Source organism: Barbus barbus (genome assembly GCF_936440315.1).
Source record: "Barbus barbus genome assembly, chromosome: 38".
Lineage (NCBI taxonomy): Eukaryota > Metazoa > Chordata > Actinopteri > Cypriniformes > Cyprinidae > Barbus > Barbus barbus.
The window spans coordinates 2311354-2333895 of record NC_136716.1 but is presented as its reverse complement, the minus strand read 5'-3'; the positions used below and the strand labels follow the sequence as shown (position 1 = coordinate 2333895).

Below are 22542 nucleotides of genomic sequence, written 5' to 3'. Positions count from 1 at the left end.
GACTTTTGTATATTTATTTAAGAATCTTCTGACATTTATTGTGGAAAACAACAGAAATACTGAGTAAGAAAATAATATTTGCAGTCTTCTGAATGTAGTAAACAGTAAATGAAAAATCAGTAGTTTTAGATGCAGTTTATGCACAACACAAGTCTGATGTCATCACACGCTCCTAAAGATCAGATTTTCACGTGGTGTGAGCAAAGCCGTGTCTCGTGTCTTGTCTCCTGGCGTGTGCAAGAGCTTGTTTCCTGTTCCTCCCTCAGCGCCAGCTGCCCACTTCCTGCTTTGACTTCTGCTGTTTGCTTTCACAGTCACACCCATTCATGAGCACAAACCATCACACAAACACACACAGGGACTCTGGGAGTGTCTGTCCGTCTCTGGATCCTCGTGCTTCACCAGCACCCTCTGCTGATCACCAAACACATCCACACTTCTCCAGGCAATCATCACGAGTTACTAAATGGTGCATGTATGCCCTCGGTATATGAGAACAATGCTTTAGTTGAGTTATTGAGTACAGTCTAATGATTATCTAGTTCTTAGTTAATAATCCAAATGAGATCTTTCTTTTTGGTATTTTTGTCTTGTTTTCAAGTACAAATATCAAATCATTTACTTGAGAAACAAAATTGCAGTGATACGAAGTCTTGTTTTCTAAAAAAAAAAAAAAGGATCAAAATTAAGTTAGTTTTTGTTTAAAAAAAGGGGAAAATATATATTTTTTCTTGTTTTAGACTTAAATTCACTCAAGTTTGATCTTTTTTTTTTTTTTCAGAAAACAAGTAATTTTTCTGCTCAAGTAAATGTTTGGATATTTGTACCGGAGAAATAGTTTTTCTTACAGTGTAATATCTCAATTGTTGCTTTTAGACAGCAATGCCATAATATTGAGATCTTTTGCTGAAGTCTTTAGGTTCTCAGATGCTTCTCCTCAGACAAAGACTCAAGTAATCTCATATGTCTCCTATAATTTCAGATCAGATCTTAATAATAGCTCAGATTTTTAGTCTGCCATCAAATGCCAAAGATTTCAGTATGAACATCAAAATATTTCATATCACAAGTTGAGGTTGGCAAAAAATGTTGTTTTTGAAAGTCTCTTCTGCTCACCAAGGCTGCATTTATTTGGTCAAAAAAATCCTGAAATATTATTCCAATTTAAAATAACTGTTTTCTATGTGAAAATATGTTAAAATGTAATTTATTCCTGTGATCACAGCTGAATTTTCAGCAGTGCTGCCCTTCAACAGCATTTATTTGAAATAGAAATTTTGTCACATAATAAATGCAGCCCAGATAATCAAAGTATGCATTTCTTTCTTACCGACCCCAAACATTTGAAAAGATTTTCATCTAAGCTACATTAAAATTTGATAGTCATTTGAATGCTGAATTTCTCACAAGCACAACAGAAACACACAACCACAGAGAAAGCAGTTTTCTGACTTCCACACGAGTCTGTTTCTCTCCTAGATGAGCGGACACGGTGCCGGCCTCTGTCAGTATTTCTCACACACACACACACACACTGACTGTCTGAAGTGCTTGTCTGAAGCAGCTGTGAGCGAGCAAGGGCCGACTAACCCGTGTGCTGCCCTTCAACAGGTGCGCTGATTCTGGCCAACTGTTTACTGTGTCGGGCGTACAGCATGCTGAAGGCGGCCCACGCGACGCACCTCCACATGCTCCACGCCATTCTGAGGGCCCCGCAGGCCTTTTTCGAGGCCACACCCTCTGGGCGGGTCTTGAACCGCTTCAGCAAAGACGTGGACACAATAGACTCTGTCATTCCAGAAAATATTGATATCTGGATGCGCACTTTCTGGTACACAGTAAATGTGCTGATCGTATGCTCTGCCCTCACCCCTATGTTCCTCATAGTCATAGTGCCGTTAATGCTGTTCTATTGGTGGGTCCAGGTAAATAGGAACAATCTGCTAACTCATTAATACAGCATGCTAACATGTGTTGTTGTTGTTATGTTCTAGCTGCATTATCACTGTCGTAGTGTTGTAGTTTGACACCGTGTGGTTTGGTCATTCGGTTGTAGAGCGCTCAGGGAGTCGAGACTCGCCGAGGTTCGGCTCTCTGATCGGTTAGTCGCGGCTGTTCTTTACCGAAAACTCCTCCTTGAGTTTCCGAGAGCTTCCTAGAGCTTACTAATATACTGCAAATCCTTGCGTTTTAGTTTGAATTCATATTGTGCATTATATTAACAGTATAATCGTTTGAGTCAAAAGTGTTCTTTTATTATTATTATTATTATTATTATTATATAATTTACTAAGATTTATTATTATTATTATTATTATTATTATTATTATTATATAATTTACTAAGATTTATTATTATTATTATTATTATTATTATTATTATATAATTTACTAAGATTTATTATTATTATTATTATTATTATTATTATTATATAATTTACTAAGATTTATTATTGCTATTATTAAGAATATTAATGACAACAATAATAAATTATAGCAATAATTTGTCAAATGATATAATACTGCTGCTTCTTATTATAGTTATGATGATCATTATTATTACTGATATATAATTGATTAAATTATTGCAGTCAGTAATTACTATTATATTATTATTTACTGTTATTGCAATAATTTATTATTGTTGTGATTATTATTTAAAAATAGTAATTTATAATTTATTAAGTGATACACTATTAATGCTATTACTAATAATTCTAATAGGATACAATTTAATACATTATTACAATATATGTTACTGCAATAAATTCTTATGAATAATAATAATAATTATTATTATTAACAGTAATAGTAGTAATACATTTTTGCAGTAATTTATAAAATTATATAATATTCATACTACTACTATTAATATTAGTTATATTTTATACTATATTGTTTACTAAATTATTATTAGTAAATTATTGTATTTACGTATTAAATAATGTATTGCTGCCGCCACTAGTACTACTACTAATTATTATTATTATTATATAATTTAAAAAAATGCTACTATAAATTACCATTATGATTAATATAATCAATGTTCAAAGTAGTAGTAATAAAATAATAATTGTTACTATTAATATTATTATAATGTAATTAAATTATGGCAATAATGTATGATTATTATTTATTTTTATTATTAAACTGTATATGAATTTCTTAGTACTTTGGCATATAGTAAACAGTATGTTCCCTGTAGTGACAGCAGCAAACTTCATATACCATATTATCAATAATAATATGAGAATAATCAGTTATTTTGAAAAGTAATAAAGGCAGGTAAAGAACAGTCTTTTACTGTAGAGTCAGCTTTGCAGGAGTAGAAGTTAATTCATTTGTGTTCTACTGAAAGTGGTTTTGAAGTGTTCTGCTGCGCTGTATCTCATCACTTCATCAGCCTAATCTCCATACACATTACACATTACTGTGTGCTCCTCTAACACTAACAGTGCAGCGTGTAGCTGTCAGTACTAATGCTAGCGCACGTAACAGACAGGACTTTTAACTTGTACCTGTAGTTATTTTAATGAAAGAACTGGGGATGTGAGGGTGCAATAAGAAGTAAGAAGTGGATTTGGTGGTGTGTCCCGCTGTTAAAGGAATAGTTCAGACAAAGATGAAAATGTGCTCACCCTTAGGTCATCCAAGATAGTGATGAATTTGTTTCTTCATCAGATTTGGAGAAATGTAGGGTTTCATCACTTGCTCACCAATGGATGCTCTGCAGTGAATGGGTGCCGTCAGAGTCCTAACACATCACAATAATCCACACCACTCCAGTCCATCAGTTAACATCTTGAGAAGACAAAAGCTGAAACAAATGCATCATACGCTGTTTTTAACTAAAATACAAATCTATAATCCATAATAACGCTTCCTCCAGTGAAAAAGTGGTCTGGTCTGAATCAGGAGAGAAATCTGCACAGATCAAGCGCCGTTTACAAGACAAAACAATCTCAATAAATATATGAGTGATGTGAGAGACAACAGGAGATGGACTTTTTCACTGGAGGAAACATTATAATGGATGAGGGACTAAATATTAGCTACTCTTAATGATGGATTTATTTCTTACAAACACACAGCTTTTGGCTTCACAAGACATTAACTGATGGACTGGAGTGGTGTGGATTATTGTGATGTTTTTATCAGATGTTTGGACTCTTATTCTGACGGCACCCATTCACTGCAGAGCATCCATTGCTGAGACACTGATGGAAAGCTACATTTCTCCAGATCTGATGAAGAAACAAACTCAGCTACATCTTGGAAGGCCTGAGGGTGAGCACATTTTCAATGAATTAAAATTTTTGGGTGAGCTGTTCCTTTAACTTATTACTAATATTTAGGCTACTAACAACGTAGTGTTAAATTCTGCTTAACCAGATCAGATCCTAATTACAAGTGGATGAAAGAAAAACAGCATTACAGTGATAACAAAAATAGCTTGTAGCATCTGATACTGTATAACAATGATGTTTTTTAAGATGTTTATGGGCCTTTGGTGTCATTTCATTAGGCCTGAACAGCAGTTTTGGTCTAGTCACTCTACTTTGATTCTCAAGATATTTTAGGTACTAAAATTCCAATCTCTCGTTGCATAATTTCAATTTGGTCTTGCATCCCTCCTGATTGTCTTTTAATTACACATACGGTCTCTCTTTTGCGCATTGCTTAGGCTTTGCATGGCGCAAACTGGCTTTCTATATTTTCTGTGCGATGACTAAGCAAATCACTTGCTGCATGCAAAATATCAAATGCATTCTTTTAAATTCTCATTGATTTCATTATATACACAAACTCAGGAATGCACAAAGCCAAACCAAGCACTACAACATTATGATCCCATTTATATTTGATCCCTTAATGTGAACATTGTTTTGAAATATTTGAATGTTGAAAGTAATTAATATCATGTATTCTGAAATATTGTTTGATAACTGATTAAAAGTGAGGATTCTAGAAACTAAATTCAATCGTAAATTAAAAATTGGACGTTATGGTTTGTCTGAACGAAGGAACGTTTGGGTTATCTAGAATCACATACAGTTTATTAAAGGTAGCAGTATTTGATATTCTGAAGTATTTTGATTATCGTATTCAGATTTAATCCTAAGACTTGATACATAATTTAAAGGAAACATTAAATTGATCAAAATAAATTTCAAATGTTACAAAATATTTCTATTTCAAATAAGTGCTGTTCTTTTCAACTTTCTATTCATCAAAGAATCCTGAAAATAAAATGCATCACAGTTTCTGCAAAAATATGAAGCAGCACAACTGTTTTCAACATTGATAATAATCAGAAATGTTTCAGAAACATATTCAAATTTTACTGTATTTTTTATCAAATAAATGCAGCCTTGGTAAGCAGAAGACACTTCTGTCAAAACCTGACCACAAACTGTATTGTGCATGAGACAAAAGAGTAGTTACCATTAATATTTGCATTGAAGGACAAATAGAAAATTATTATATAGAAGCTTTTGGCCACCATAAAAAAAATTTGCAAAACAATTTCTCCTGTTAAAATTGATTTAATAAATGAGTTAGTAGCAAACTGACCAAACATTCCTATAGAGTTCAGACAAACCGGCAATATTAAGGCATTGTACTTTTACTTTTAAAGCATAATTGTAAAGTCTTAATTGAAAAGACTTGCTCAGAAAAAGCAAGAACATCAGCAGAAAGTTGCATGTTGCTGGTCAAATGATGAGACCAGTGTTTTCTGAATCCTCGCTCATATGTGTGAATATCTAATATTCCTGTTTTATGCTATACATACTGTATATATATGATAATGATGATGTTGTTTCTGCTGTTGTGTTGTTGTAATAGCAGATTGCTTATTTCTCTCTGTAGAGATTTTATGTAGCCACGTCTCGGCAGCTTAAGAGGCTGGAGTCTGTCAGTAGGTCTCCTATATATTCTCATTTTTCGGAGACCATCACAGGCACTAGCGTGATCCGCGCCTACGGGCGAAACGTTGCCTTTGTTCTCATGAGCGATATGAAAGTGGATGAGAACCAAAAGAGTTACTACCCTGGTATTGTTTCCAACAGGTAGGTTTGGTCTCGCTCTCGTTTGGATGCATGCATTTCCTCATTCTTTAGCGTCTGCTTCACAGAAAATAACAACACTTGCTTTTTTCGGGAAATGTCTTTCTGAATTCAGTTTCGAGCATCTCTCCGTCGTGTGAGTTGTAACGGTGTTGTGTTCGGATGCACACAGGTGGCTGGGGGTTCGCATCGAGTTTATCGGCAATTGCATTGTGCTGTTTGCTGCTGTGTTTGCTGTGATTGGGAAGGAGAATCTGAACCCCGGATTGGTCGGTCTGTCCGTGTCATATGCTCTTCAGGTAAAATCACACTCATTATGTACCGTATAATCATGTGTGCGATCAAGTTTAGATGAGTAAAAGTTTGAACTGCTCTGAGCAGTAGTTCTCATTACTGTATTTTATTATAACTGCATCTCCTGATGTTCAAAAACATATCGCATATAAATAAACATTGTTTTTAATGTTAAAAAAAAAAAAAGAAGTCTCTTCTGCTTACTAAAGCCACATTTATTTGGTCAAAAATACAGTAAAAATTGTGAAATTATATTATTATAATTCAAAATAATTTTTTGTGTGAATATGTTGTAAAATGTAATTTATTTCTGTGATTAAATCTGTATTTTCAGCATCATTACTCCAGTTTTCAGTGTCATATGATCCTTCAGAAATCATGCTGATTTGCTGCTGATTTGGTCAATTATTAATAATGGTTCTTATTTGCATTATTTAAAAGTTCAGAAGAACAGCATTTATTTGAAATTTAAATATTCTTTAGCATTATAAATGTCTTTACTGTCACTTTTGATCAATTTAATGCATCCTTGCTGAATGAAAGTATTTTTTAAAATTTAGTATCTTACCCTCAATTTTTGAATGCTAGTGTATCATGGTTTCCACAAAAATATGAAAAAATATGAAAAACTGTTTTCAACATTGATAATAATCAGAAATGTTTCCTGAGCAGCAAATTAGCATATCAGAATGATTTCTGAAGGATCATGTGACACTGAAGACTGAGTAATGATGCTGAAATTTCAGCTTTGCATCACAGCAATAAATTGCATTTTACAATATATTCACATAGAAAACAGCTATTAGTTTTTACTGTATTTTTGATCAAATAAATGCAGTCTCGTGAGCAGAAGAACATCAAAAACACAAAAAAACAACTTTTGACTGGTAGTGCCTGCATTTAGCAAATTCTTTTATCCAAAGCAACTTGAAATAGAGGAACATAAGCAATTCATCACAGAGCCAACAATATTCACAAGAAATAATGCCACGTTTATTATGAAGCTAGAATATGAAAAAATTAGAGCAGAGGAGAAATGCAACATTTTTTGTGCAAATAAAATCTGCATCAACAATTGTTATTTCTTTCTGAATAGGTCACAATGTCCCTGAACTGGATGGTGAGGATGACCTCTGACCTCGAGAGCAACATAGTAGCAGTGGAGAGAGTGAAGGAGTATTCAGAGACGCAGACTGAGGTACACACACAGTAGAATACAATCCACCGTCATCATATAATCATTTTCTTAGGGTTAAGAAATAATTTGCATGAGCAAGACTTTGAATATCAGTATTAAATCTGGTCCACTTTGCAGTTCATTCTGCACACAGACTGCTCAATAAGCAGCAAGAGTTCATTGTAAATCATTGAAATCGAACCCGTAGGCTCCGTGGATAGTGAAGGACAAGCAGCCTCCTCCAGACTGGCCTCCGAAGGGTAATGTGGATTTCATAGACTACAGCGTGAGGTATCGCGAGGGACTGGACCTGGTGCTGAGGAACATCTCGCTGAAGGTCAAAGGAGGAGAGAAGGTGAGGAGCGTCATCATAGTGTTGCTCTCGATGACCTGCTCTAGATCACACATTCACAGCACAGAAACGTTCTTCTCATGTTAAAAGGCACAATGGTGCATTATTATCATTATCATGTGATTTTTTTTTATTTATTTTTTTCATATCACAGTTATTGCTAAAGCCTTCACATGTCTATGAAGAGGAACATTAAAGAATCAGAACATTTGCAAATATTCGCCATCATTTTATGGAAGGCTGTTTCCACTAAAGGATTTAAAAAAAAAAATTTGCAAATTTGAGTTTGACTTTTTCCTCAGAAATGCACATTTATATTTTGCAATTTTGAGTTTATATCTCATAATTATGACTTTTTTTCCTCAGAAATGCACATTTATATTTTGCAATTTTGAGTTTATATCTCATAATTATGACTTTTTTCCTCAGAAATGCACATTTATATTTTGCAATTTTGAGTTTATATCTCATAATTATGACTTTTTTTCCTCAGAAATGCACATTTATATTTTGCAATTTTGAGTTTATATCTCATAATTATGACTTTTTTTCCTCAGAAATGCACATTTATATTTTGCAATTTTGAGTTTATATCTCATAATTGACCCTTTTTTCTCAGAAATGCACATTTATATTTTGCAATTTTGAGTTTATATATCATAATTATGACTTTTTTCCTCAGAAATGCACATTTATATTTTGCAATTTTGAGTTTATATCTCATAATTATGACTTTTTTCCTCAGAAATGCACATTTATATTTTGCAATTTTGAGTTTATATCTCATAATTATGACTTTTTTTCCTCAGAAATGCACATTTATATTTTGCAATTTTTAGTTTATATCTCAAATTTACGACAATTTTCTCAGAATTGCATTTATATTGTGTAATTTTGAGTTTATATCTCAAAATTATGATTTTTTTCTCAGAAATGCACATTTATATTTTGCAATTTTGAGTTTATATATCATAATTATGACTTTTTTCCTCAGAAATGCACATTTATATTTTGCAATTTTGAGTTTATATCTCATAATTATGACTTTTTTCCTCAGAAATGCACATTTATATTTTGCAATTTTGAGTTTATATCTCATAATTATGACTTTTTTTCCTCAGAAATGCACATTTATATTTTGCAATTTTGAGTTTATATCTCATAATTATGACTTTTTTTCCTCAGAAATGCACATTTATATTTTGCAATTTTGAGTTTATATCTCATAATTGACCCTTTTTTCTCAGAAATGCACATTTATATTTTGCAATTTTGAGTTTATATATCATAATTATGACTTTTTTCCTCAGAAATGCACATTTATATTTTGCAATTTTGAGTTTATATCTCATAATTATGACTTTTTTCCTCAGAAATGCACATTTATATTTTGCAATTTTGAGTTTATATCTCATAATTATGACTTTTTTTCCTCAGAAATGCACATTTATATTTTGCAATTTTTAGTTTATATCTCAAATTTACGACAATTTTCTCAGAATTGCATTTATATTGTGTAATTTTGAGTTTATATCTCAAAATTATGACTTTTTTCTCAGAAATGCACATTTATTTCTGGCCATTTTTAGTGTACATGTCATAATTATGACCGTTTTCTCAGAATTGCGCATTTATATCTTGCAATTTTGAGGTTATCTCATAATTATGATTTTTTTTTATCAGAAATGCACATTTATGTCTTGCAGTTTTGAATTTATATCTCATAATTATGACTTTTTCTCAGAATTGTGCATTTATATCTTGCAATTTTGAGGTTACATCTCATAATTATGACTTTTTTTCTCAGAATTGTGCATTTATATCTTGCAATTATGACTTTTTCTCAAATGCACATTTATATCGTGTAATTTTGAGTTTATATCTCATAATTTTGACTTTTTTTCTGAGAATTGCACATTTATATCTTGCAATTTTTAGTTTATATGTCATAATTTTTACCATTTTCACACGATTGCACATATATGTAGTATTGAATCTTAAATACTGTCTTCTCCATGACAAGCGGGCGTCAGAAACAGAAAATGTTTTGTTTACAGGGAAACCACATTATTTCTGCGTTCCTTTATGCAGCACATAAACAGTGTTGTGAAATTTAACCAGCTGATGAAAATACAGCATTCAAAGAATCTAAATAATTCATAATAAGGTGTCTAGAATGATTCTGTGCATTTTAAAGCACCCACATGTCTACATTCAGCACACGTTTCTGTACGATGCTGTGAGTTCGTAACCGGTGGCGTGTCGCTCTTCAGGTCGGTATCGTCGGACGGACAGGGGCTGGAAAGTCCTCCATGACTCTGTGTCTGTTCCGTCTGCTGGAGGCGGCGGATGGAGAGATCGTGATCGACGAGGTGAAGATCTCCGAGATCGGCCTTCACGACCTCCGCTCCAAACTCACCATCATCCCTCAGGTGGGTCTTTTGGGTTTTTCTTCAGCTTTGTTGGTGGCAAAGCATCTGTTTTAATTTAAGCACAGCTTGGGAATGGTGTTTACTGCTGTATTAGCATTACTCTCATGATGGGTCAGCAGAAAAAGCTCATTTCCCCATTCAGAGCCATAAAGCAGTTGATAGTGATTTTGATGCCAAAGCACCTTCAGGCTCACTAAACGCTGGCTAATTAGCCTGGTATAAACTAATGGCCTGTTAGCTCGTGTCCAGATTATTAACATTGGGCTTTTTTCCTGTTGTTTGTTTTCTCTAGTAAAACCTGTTCTTAACCTCATTTCACCTTTTAACAGTTACTAAAATGCTGCAGTGTTTTAATGTGTTTTGCGCAGCTCCATTCACAGCCCAACAGAAAGGATTTTATATGCTAGCCATGACAGGACAGTAGTTTTATTCAAATATTATTATTATTAAATAAATATATATTTAATTTAATATATAAAACAGTAAACCATTTTATTTTATGCAAAGCAAACCAAGTCACCTAAACGAGCCGCATCGGTCTTGAAATGTTTTATTTTTACTTCTAAAATGCTTGTTAAACTATTAATCAAAAAATCTAGTTTTGTTTTTGCCCAGCCCTAATTTTTAGGTTGCCTTTTTAAAATCTGGCAAGATGAAAATTAGTCATTGGGGCTAACTCTGGATTATGTACAGTATTTTACTGTTGCTTAATGAGCTCTGTCTCTGTTAAATAAAATAAATTCAAAATTATTTAATAATAATTTGAATTTATATCATTGAGTGCTGCCATTCACATTGATTCATGTCGATGATAAATAAATGCTGTTTTTCTCCAAATATAAGTGAGTTTTAATGCGTCACACAGTATCTGATGTGATTGATATGTGTTTGTAGGAGCCCGTCCTGTTCTCCGGGACTCTGCGGATGAACCTCGATCCCTTTGAGAAATACAGTGATGACGAATTGTGGAAAGCGCTGGAACTCTCTCATCTGAAGAGGTTTGTCAGCAACCAGACGTCCAAACTCGACCTGGAGTGCTCCGAAGGAGGAGAAAACCTCAGGTACAAGCAAGCAGGAGCAATACAGCAATATGGGCTGTGCATTACATCGCAATATATTCACAAAAACATACTGTTATTTTAACCCTCTGGTGCTGTTCACTCATTTTTGAGTTTTTTTACTTCTTCAGAATGGTACAAAACTTGGTAAAGGTTTTGGCACTTGATGTGTGAACATAAACATGGATAAAAAAACATTGACATGATTTGAAAAAGTTAAATGATCCTGAAGAAAAAATTACACTTGTACTGCAGTTTACTGTGAAATCTTAGTTTTTTTTTTGTATGGCTTCGTTTTAATTTTTTAAAATTAAGATTTAATACTTATAATTTATAATTTAATTTAATATAGTTAATTTAATATAAAAAAGTCCCCTAAAAATACATAATATTAAATAAAAAACTATCAAAATTGAATAGTACATTCTTTTCAGTGAAATAAATAAATACTTGGACTGCCACAAAAGCAGCATCAGAGGGTTCAGGCACACAATACCAAGAATGTTCAAATCTAGCCCTAGTTCATGCATAATCTGTTTCTCTATGTTTGCTGTAAGTGTGATGCATTATGAGTGTATTATGAATCCTGTGTGTTCAGTGTGGGTCAGAGGCAGCTGGTGTGTTTGGCGCGAGCTTTACTGAGGAAGACCAGGATCCTGGTGCTGGATGAAGCCACGGCTGCTGTCGATCTGGAGACGGACGATCTCATCCAGTCCACCATCCGCACACAGTTCGAGGACTGCACCGTTTTCACCATCGCTCACAGACTCAACACCATCATGGACTACACCAGGTACCTCAAATCAAGCATCACATCTGCAAACACAAGTCCTGTTTCTCACTACATTTGAGCTGCAGATTCCAAAAATACTGTCTGCTTTGCTGGAGCCTTTTATAGCATTTCTGCATTTGATGATCGTTTGTATGAAGTAGTCTTGTATTCTCGCTTAATTTTACGTTAACTTATACATTTTGAATCCTCAGTTTTGTCATTTTTGGCACATGACTGTTTGTTGTTGTGATGAGTGGAGTAAGGCACAAATATTTTGTGAAAAACTGTCATAAATTGTTTATTGATATGTTTAATCTCAGCATCATCAAATCATTTTTTTGCAAATCAGCCGTTTTTTAAAGATGCGTGGCTGCATTTTCATTCTAATTTATTATAATTATAATCTAATATAACTATCTTATTATTATTTAACTCTGACAGCTACAAATTCATTAACAATACAGCATCATACTGATTTTTTCAGATTTAAAAAAAAAAATCTATGCTTGCCAGCTAAATTATAATTTAATATATTATTGCATTGCATTTATTATTAAAGTAATACTGATTCTATGCACATTTTATAAGTTATCTGTCCAAAAATCTTTTTTTTTTTTTTTTGACCAGAGTAATAATCATGAATATCGTTTGGCACATGATATAATAGCATACAATTGTGCCACTTATATATATATATATTTTTTTTATTTTTTTTATTTATTTTTTATTGCAATTTCATAGTATTCATAAATAATAATGCATCACTGATTTTTTTTTTTTTATAATTTTGAATGAGCTAATATTAGGATTTTTTTCATAATTATTTTGCGAGATGCATACGTTTTATTTGTCATTTTGGCATCACTGACAGATGCAGTACATACTCTGAGAAGCTCCGTTATAGTTATTTTTGCGTTAAGTAAAGCTTTTATGATATCAGAAATTTTGATACCATTCACACAATTATTTTCATCAATTTTAATATCACAAAAACAACTAATACTAACCTAATTAAAAGAAAATGTCTCAAGCTTACTGAAGACAAGTAAACAGTCAAATAAGATAAAATAAAGTTAGAATAAGAACATAGAAACAAATTAAAGCACAAAAACTACAACAGCAAAGCCACAAATGAAATAGACACTTTTTAGAAATAAGAACTTAAATTCTGTTGTTGCAAAAAACACAGCATAGTCTTCACTGTGTAAATTAAATATAAATGTAGTCCTATGGAAGAGTTTGGAAGCTTGTTTCCGTCACTGAATAAAAAACAAAACAAGGATTGTGACTTATCTCACAGTTCTTACTTTTTTCTCACAATTGCAAGATATGCACACAGGCTTTCCTGTAGCTCAAATAGTAGAGCATGGCGCTAGCAACACCAAGGTCATGGGTTCGATTCCCGGGAAAGCAAGAGCTGATGAAATGTAAAAACTGTAATTTGAATGCAATGTAAGTCGCTTTGGATAAAAGCGTCTGCTAAATGCATAAACGTAAAATATGCAGTAAACTCGCCATTTCGGTCAGCACCGATGGCCTTGTGCCGACATATAGCGCCGTTCAAAATCCCAGATCGAGGACCTTTCCCAATCCCGCACCCTCTCTCCCACTTCACTTCCTGTCACTTCTACACTGTCCTATACTAAAGAAGTGTAAAAAAAAAAAATTGTGAGATGTATATTTTTTATATCTCACAATTCTGACTTTATTTCTCAGAATTCTGACTTCTTTCATCAGAATTATGTGATATAAACTCAATTCTGAGAGAACTCTCAATTCTCAAATTAAATCATGCAATTCTGATTTATTCTTCAATTCTGAGAAAAAGGGTCAAAATCGTGAGAAAAAAAAGATGTCAGAATTGCGAGATGAAAAAAAAAAAATCCCAATTACCTATTTCTTTATAAATTGGCGGAAATACAATTCCATACAAAAGTGATTTGGGTCGAGAACAGCGAGAGATTTTCTCTTTTATTGTTTGAATAGCATTAATGACAGAAGCAGGTTTATTAGGCTGCTGTCACTTTAAGAGCTAATGCACGGATCTAATATACTGACACTCTTGCATTTTCTTTCTCAACTGTTTACCTTCACTTAAGACATAAACAACTGTGTTTACAACTCTTAAGTGTGTGTATTTGACGGTTCAAGCCCAATAAGGCATGTCTAGCGGTATATCGCTCACCCATATCGTTCCTCTGAAGGCGGTTCATGTGCACACGCTGAATTCAGTGCGTTTCTCTTGTGACAGAGTGCTCGTTTTGGACAAGGGACAGATCGCAGAGTTCGACACACCGACTAACCTGATCGCTCAGAAAGGAATCTTCTATGGGATGGCTAAAGACGCGGGTCTGGTGTGAGCCGCTATGCTGTAAACCGCAGTGCCTTCACACAGTATCACACACACACACACACACACACCATGCCAGTGAATGTAATGTTTTGTTTTTACTCAACAGCGAAAGCTACATCTAGGATCTTTTATTGTTTTTACATTATTGTTGTTTTTTCTATGACTACAGTGCCACTGTTACTGAATGAGTCGTTTCATGATGAAGCAGTCTATTTTTGTACTGTATTATTTAAGTCACTTTTTGAAGTTGTTCAATAGGGAAGATTTCTGCTCAGTTACATGTGATTACTTTTGTAAACCAAATCTGTAAAAACTTGAATTCTGTTACCAGAATTGAAGTATTCTTGGATTTATTAAAAAAAAAGTAATACTGTTTCTATGTGTATTTTGGAAATTCTGTGTCCAAAAGCTGTTTTGGTTTTCATTACACTCATAAACTTCCTTTATAGTGACCTGATTGATATACAGCAGGAAATGTGCCACTTTTATATTTTAATTTATAAATTTTTTAAGTGTATTTACATTTACAATTAATTGTAATTTATCAATATATTATTTAATAACTTATCTCTGACAGCTATAAACTCATAAACAATACAGCATGATAACTTCATTTATGCTAGCCAACTATAAATTATAATTATAATACTACGAAGTATTATCATTATACTATTATAATGTTAAATAAAACTTTTTCTATGTGTATTTTGTACGTTTTCTTTATCACTAGTTTTTGAGCAGAATAGCAATCATAAACCTACATATTCAGTGACAAAAGGCACTTGATATAATAACAGGAAATTATGCCACATTTTAATTTTGGAATTTATTACAATCATAATTTATAGATATTGCTTAATAAATAACTTATTTAAATGTGACAGCTAATATATTCATGTGTGTGTTTTTTTCCATAATTTTGTCAAAACCTCATCTATGCTATATTATAATTATAATTTCATAATAGTTTTGATATAACCTTCTTATATAAAGAGGAAATGTTTTTTTTTTTTCATTTCATATATTTGTTTATTTTAATTATTATAATTTTATATATTGTTTAATAATTATGGCAGCTATTAATTCACAATACAGCATTGTTTTTGTTGTTGTTTAGAATTTTTTTGACAAGACTTTATCTACACAACCCCAATTAATCATAAATATATTTTAATATACTCTGTCAAAAGCTGATTTGGTTTTTATTACAGTTTTTGATGAGTAGTGATTATAAACGTCCAATTGCACTAAAATAGATGGCCATAAACCCAATTAAATTAACTATAGATTTAGTCTATTTTTAAATAAGTTCAGGTGAAGTTGAAATGAAAGAGGTTGAATAAACTGACATGTATTACTCATTTCTAAAACAGCATGAACGATGAATGACTGTTTACTAAATTAATATTCAAATCTCTTCATCAGTATGAATGTATAGAGTGAACTGAAGTAGATTTCACCCTCCAGTGCTTGTGTTTCAGTGTGTGTAGATGTAAATCATAGCTGGCCACTAGAGGACGTTCCTCAGCATCATCATGCCGTCTGTAATAAAACACATGAGCCTTTCTGATTCTTCAGAGACAAAACATTAACTAATGTGCTTCATGATTGAATCGCCTCTCTCTGAGGACACTTGTGGTTTCAGGAATAGGCTTGAACACATGTAACTGTTTAAACTTTGAGGGCCCATAGTGTGAATGTATAAAAATCTGTCGCAATAGATGCAACATAAAGCGGGTCAAAGGGTGTCATTCCTCTCATTCTGGACGCAGCTGCTGTCCGTCTCCTCTGAGCTCCACTGACTGCAAACACCTGAGGAACAAGACCAACAATCTGAAGATCTAACAGATCGTGCCAAGCAATGAAACGGATTTGATTTAGTTCAGACTGACTTGACTACATTCACATGTAAAGTTATGTAAAAATACACTATTGTTCAAAGATTTGGGGTCAGTAATATTTTTTTTCAGTCTCTTCTGCTCACCAAGGCTGCATTTATTTGATCAGAAATACAGTCAAATTTGTGAAATATTATTACAGTTCAATATAACTGTTTTCTATGTGAATGAGTAGTAAAATGTAATTTATTGCTCTGATCAAAGCTGAATTTTACTCCAGTGTGATCCTTCAGAAATCATTCTAATATGCTGCTTTACTGATTTTTCAGCAGTTTAAAAGAACAGCATTTATTTCACATAATACTCTCACTTTTGAACTTTTAATGTGTAAAAAAATCAATTTAATGTAATTAAGTAAATGTAGGAAAGTAGTAAAAAAGCAGGGTCATTTTAGTATCACTGATATACTAATAATTTTGATATGATTTTATTTTTAGTTTGATTATTATAATTTTTAAGTTTTATTAGGTTTTAGTAAATGTTTCCTAACTAGAAATAAATTATTTTTGTTTCAAGCAATGAATGTTTTTTTTTTATGGTTTAAAGTTTTAGTACTAGATGTATTTAGGCTAATGGGATGCTCCGATGTATCAAACAATTAAAGCACTATTGGGCGACTGTTTAAAATCAGGGCCAATTATTTCCTGTCAATCAAAAGGGAGCAGAAAAACTAATCAGAAGCAGCTGGTGTGTGAAGAAAATGTCTCTCGAGTAGAATCAAAGACTATTTAGGGCTTTCGAGGTTAACGCGATAATAGCGCAATTTAATAATAGCTCTATTTGTCTCTCTGAATCACTCGTAGTTCATGTCAGGGTTGCCAGATCTGTGGTTTTCCCTTCACCAAACATTATTTACGGCGCACCCCCCATCCAGTAATCACAGAAGCTTTGTTACTTTTAATAAGAAACTAAATCTCAGCTCTCAAATTCTGTCAATTTAGTCACAAAATTCAAACAATAAATGTGGTTTTCATGCTCTTTAATTAAAAAGTTAAGCTGTAGTTCAAGCGGCATGTGCATCGATCATTTTCTTTCTGTTTACTACTAGTTGCAGCACGAAACAAACATGAAGGAACATCAGAAGTTGTTGGAAGAAAAAATGTATCATGTCTCATCTAACTGATCATTCATTGTAAGACATCAAATAAATCAGCTTGTGTACATTTAGCCTACCTCAGGAAAGTTATCCAGTGCTCATACATTGTTAGTTAACAATAAAAACACTAGCGAGAGCTAGTTAATCATATATGTATGTTTGAATAAATCTGACATGAAGACAAGTTATGATGTGCAACTGAGTTTTAGACAAATGTTTCAGTTTTTGAGCATGATCATTATATCCGTTTAGCATAATACTTCATTTCTAATAGTCTAACTTCTAATATTATAGATATGTACCAAACGAGAGGGTTCCGGTATAGTTTACACTACAGCATTAGTTTTTTTTTTTCCCTAAAGGAATAGTTAACCTATGGATGCACTTCATTAGACTTCACAATATCAACAGCCATTCGCTGCCATTATAAATCTTGGAAAATCCAGGACATTGTTTTAATATAACTCTTGATTGTATTCGTCTGAAAGAAGAAAGTAATATACACCTAGGAATGCTTGAGCGTGAGTAAATCATGTGGTCATTTTCATTTTTGGGTGAAAATCCAAATTAATGGTATCGGCAGGTGTCCTTTTGAATAAGCAGTTATATCAGAATCGAAAGAGAAATTTATGAGCGGCGCATGCATAACCCTGTATGTTTTTGATGTGATAATGACTGTCGAGTCTATCAGACTCTCAATGACTGGTTTCTCAGACGTAAAGATCTGGAGAAAATCATTCCAAATGTCAAACACTTCAGTAACGAAATTGCCCAATTCAGTGACACAAGCCCACAAAACTCCCTCCACGGCTCCTTTCGGCTCACGGAGCAAGCTTAATCACGAAACATCTCCTGGAGGCAGAAAAAAATCCCAGATCCTTAAATATCCTCAGTCATGCGGCTCCTTTCAGTGACAAACATTGGCAGGCCTGCGAGGATCCAGACAGGAGGGCTGTTTATTCCCATTCATCTCCAAACAAGACACCTCACGCTCTGCGCTGGAGATCTGAGTGTTGGCCGTCCTTTAATGTCAGTTTCTTAATTAGGATCAGCGGTGTTACTTCATTTAAAGACTGCTGTCTCACCGCCGCCGCGCTGACAGATGATGATGGACACAGAAGGATGTAAATGCGAGGCAGATTGGCTCCCTCCGGCTGAGCACATGAAATATGGATGGGTTTGGCTCTTCCTCTTTACCTGCCCGATCACTTCACGCTGCGGGCAGAAAGATTGGAGCAGAGGCGGGTGTGTTCGATGGACCGGTGACAAAGCAAGATTCACTTACGATATAAAACAAAGCGCTGGTTTGTTATTGAGGGCCAATTTATCTCCGTACTGTCAGCGCATTTCCCAATTTAGTTGTCTGTGGCATTGACGGTCTGTGGTGTTTGTGAATGATTCCTGGCGTGGAAGGTGTTTTCTGGGAAATAAACCTTCTTGCAAGGGTTGGGCCTGTTTGTGAGAATATGACATGCTGTTTTGATACTGAGAACTACAGGGTTACGTACGTTCCTGGATCTAAAGACGTGCTGAGCGTGTGTTCTGTGATGAAAACACTTCTTTAGATGCATAAACAGTATAATAGTTTCAGTCATTATGGGTCGTGCAGATGTAGGTGAGTTTGTGTCTTCATCAGATTTGGAGAAATGCTCAGCAATGGATGCTCTGCAGTGAATGGGTGCCGTCAGAATGAGAGTCTAAACAGCTGATAAAAACATCACAATAATCCACACCATCAGTTAACATCTGGAGAAGAACTCTCATTCTGACGGCACCCATTCACTGCTGAGGATCCACTGGTGAGCAAGTGATGCAATGCTACATTTCTCCAAATCTGATGAAGAAACAAACTCTGAAGGTGAGGACATTTTCAGCAAATTTTCATTTTGGGGTAGACTATTATTTTAGCTACAAAAACTAGCTCTGTACTCCCATCTCCTGTGCTGCTATTTTGAAAACTTTTGGCGGTTTGACAAATTTATACCATGAAGACTGGAGAATTCAGCATTGAAATAAAATACAGAAATAAATTATATTTCAACATACTATTTAAAACAAATTGTTTTCTATTTGAATGATATTTCAGAATTTTTACTGTATTTGATGAACCAAAGGCAGCCTTGGTGAGCAGAAGAGACTTCGTTCAAAAACATTTAAAAAGACTGACCCCAAATTTTAAACAGTAGTGTATGTATTTAAAGTTTTTACATTCTTTTTTTTTAAAAACGTTACAGCCTACACATTTGTTTTGCAGTTACATTGTAGCATATTAGTGTAACTTTATTAATTCATTCATTTCTGAAATTAATAATGATCAAGCTAGGGAAATATTTCTGAAGGGTCGTTATCTTAAAACCACTAATGTTCACGGTTATGAATAGTACCCCAAAGAACTTTCATTTGTCTGCTTAATTTGTCCATCGGTTTTTATCTCTCTACCATTTCTTAAAGTGATATTGATTGTCTTCAGATCATTAGTATAGTTCAGTCTGCTGTGTTAAAGCCTCCCAAGTTTTTCACAACTAACTATCCTGTTATTTTAATGGCACACCCTGAGGCTGCATCAGTCCTCACTCAAGATGTTCAGACTGACAGGAGTTTATTAATTTTTTGTTCCCATTACAATATTTCCTCAAACAAATACATCCCACATTGCCTCCGTAGAGGGCAAGTAAGGTAAAGCGGGTACGTGAGAGAATGCAGCTCCTTCAGCAATCAATCACACCGAGCGCAGAAGAGCTGCTGTTGCAGTATGTTATCAATGTGCCAGCAATTAAAGCGGCTCCTCAAAGCCTTTACTCCTGCTGGAGGCCAGATACTCTCTTCAACCTGGATCCTTCACTCAAACACGCTTCCTCTGCAATGTTTGGGGAAAAAATAGTTGATTGTTAGAGGTTCGGGTAATGATATATTTGGATCGAAACTCCTGAGGCGTGAAATATCATATGGATAACTGTTGATGGCCAAATTGTAGTGGATCTTCCCTGAATGTCAGTCTGCTGTCTGGATATTTAAGTGAGGTAAAATGCAAGGGAGAAAGGAAAGAAAGTGTAATTCATAAAGTGTTTGTCCTCATTTGACACTTGAGAACCTGAAAGTTTTTTTTCTCCTCTCTGGAACAATATGTGAGAACAAGGAATTAAACAGTTAAAGTTAACAACAAGGCACTGTTACAGTTAATCTCTGGTCACAGGGGTAAAATAAGGTGAAGCGTCTCATGAGCAGCTCAGTGTTAAAAGACGCTCAGTAGCTGCTGTGTTATATATATGTTTTAGATATTTTAGAATTAAAATGGTTAGTAAAATGAACTTTTTTTGAGAATATAAATTGAAGAAACAAACAAAAAGTTAAAATGTTTCTAATTTATTATCAAGCAGTGTTTTCAGTCTTATTTTGTGTTATTTATTTATTGTATAAGGCATGACTCACTAGCTTAAGTGCACTGTGAATGAAACGTCCTTTGTTCTGTTCACATTTTTGGCAGGACTAATGAGGGTCTTGCAGCCCTTCGTTAATCTGCATTAGTGTTTTTGCATAAATAGATTTTGAGTTTTACTCACAGGCTGTGGTGTTATTCAAAGCATGTGTTCTACCTAAAATAAACCCTAATTTTAATGCACATAATTTAATGTACATTTTCTCCATTAATGTATGATTGCAGAAAAATAAATATCTCATTATTGAACAAGGAGAAACACATTTTGTGGGAAATCATAAAAGTAGTTTGTTTTCTTTAAACTTTTATAAATGTATTTATACAAATGCAGCTACAATGGTAAAGAAAAAAAGGGTTAATACTTGTTCAAGACAATCCCTTCAGCCAAATTTAAATGATATTCTGTTTATTTTGATAAGCAAAATTGTGCCGTTTATATTTATTCACTTATATACTGTCACTAAAATATATTCAGTTTAAAAATAAAAAAATGCATCAAATCATTAAAAATACATTTGTATCAAAATATATTGTGTAATTATAATGATCCTCATTTGCTACATATATCTATTTTTTTTAAACATTAAACATTTCTGCCTTTAGAGAATCAAATTATGCGCATAGTTACATCTTTAGTTGTGTTGTACCCTTATGTCTTATTTAGTGTGTGTTAAAATAGGCTATACCAACAGCATGTTATTATATTGTGTTATATATTGTTATTAGGCTGTTATTCACATACTTAGGCTACTCCTTAAATATTGATTAAAGAAAGTTGAACATGGAGGTTTGTGTGACAGGATTAGATTTTATGCCATATATCTGATCTGTATTGATAAATTACACGATAAACGTTTAATTTAATAACCCACATGTCAAAGGGAAACACTTGCAGTGTTATATAGCACATTTGGATTAACTTTGACATAAAGTTGATGGTTTGCACAGTCGGTATTTGTCTGATTTAACATGTAAATTTGATTTTTTTTAATGATTAAACAAGAACTTGCTGATTCTGATTTATTGTCCATCTTCAAGATCACAAATTAATACTAACTCAGCTGTGACATCTTTTCTTACCTCGCGCATTTTGTCCGGAAAATCCTTTATATTGCTCAAGTGATGGAGATTTGATCTGTGATTGGTTAAACGGGTGTATATTACTTAAACATTGATATTTGAAAACTGTAGTTCTTGCTTTTGGATTCTTATGTGGTACGCTGAAGGGTTCTTGTGCGCGCAATTCCCACGCGCGCGCACTTCGCGAGCGCGCATCACGTGGATAAAGGGTTAAAGCAGCAGCTTAGAGCACTTTCAAAGAGAGGCAGGTGTCCCAGTACCAACCCAAATCTGGACCAGATGTTTTTAATCCTCTCTCTAGAACTACAGAGTAATTCATAACTGTCATAGCGCGTAAGGCGAGTTTTGTGGTCAGGAGAATAGCCTTTGTTGCTCAAGAAGTCAAAACTATTAAATAGAATAAATACAGAGATCTAAACTCACTTTTCACTCACAGTATTCTGAATCACTGGGAGATTTATTTTATTTTTATTCTTGTCTCCTGCTGCTTGGAAGCTGGAGGCGCACAATTCTGGCTCAGCTGTTTC

General features: G+C 33.7%; 1 protein-coding gene across 2 annotated transcripts in view; it reads left to right on the top strand.

The window, feature by feature from the left end:
* The window catches only part of LOC306857590 (ATP-binding cassette sub-family C member 3-like), a 61048-nt gene extending 45657 nt beyond the window's left edge, over positions 1-15391 (top strand). The window contains exons 23-31 of one of the 2 annotated variants that reach the window (XM_079397606.1): positions 1612-1925; positions 5871-6070; positions 6240-6366; positions 7458-7559; positions 7747-7893; positions 10164-10322; positions 11217-11383; positions 11979-12173; positions 14404-15391. In XM_079397606.1, the coding sequence (XP_079253732.1) occupies positions 1612-1925; positions 5871-6070; positions 6240-6366; positions 7458-7559; positions 7747-7893; positions 10164-10322; positions 11217-11383; positions 11979-12173; positions 14404-14512 (1520 nt within the window). In that variant the 3' untranslated portion in view covers positions 14513-15391. The remainder of the gene's footprint in view (positions 1-1611; positions 1926-5870; positions 6071-6239; positions 6367-7457; positions 7560-7746; positions 7894-10163; positions 10323-11216; positions 11384-11978; positions 12174-14403) is intronic. The other variant, XM_079397607.1, reaches the window with a different exon arrangement.
* Positions 15392-22542: the final 7151 nt, after the last annotated feature.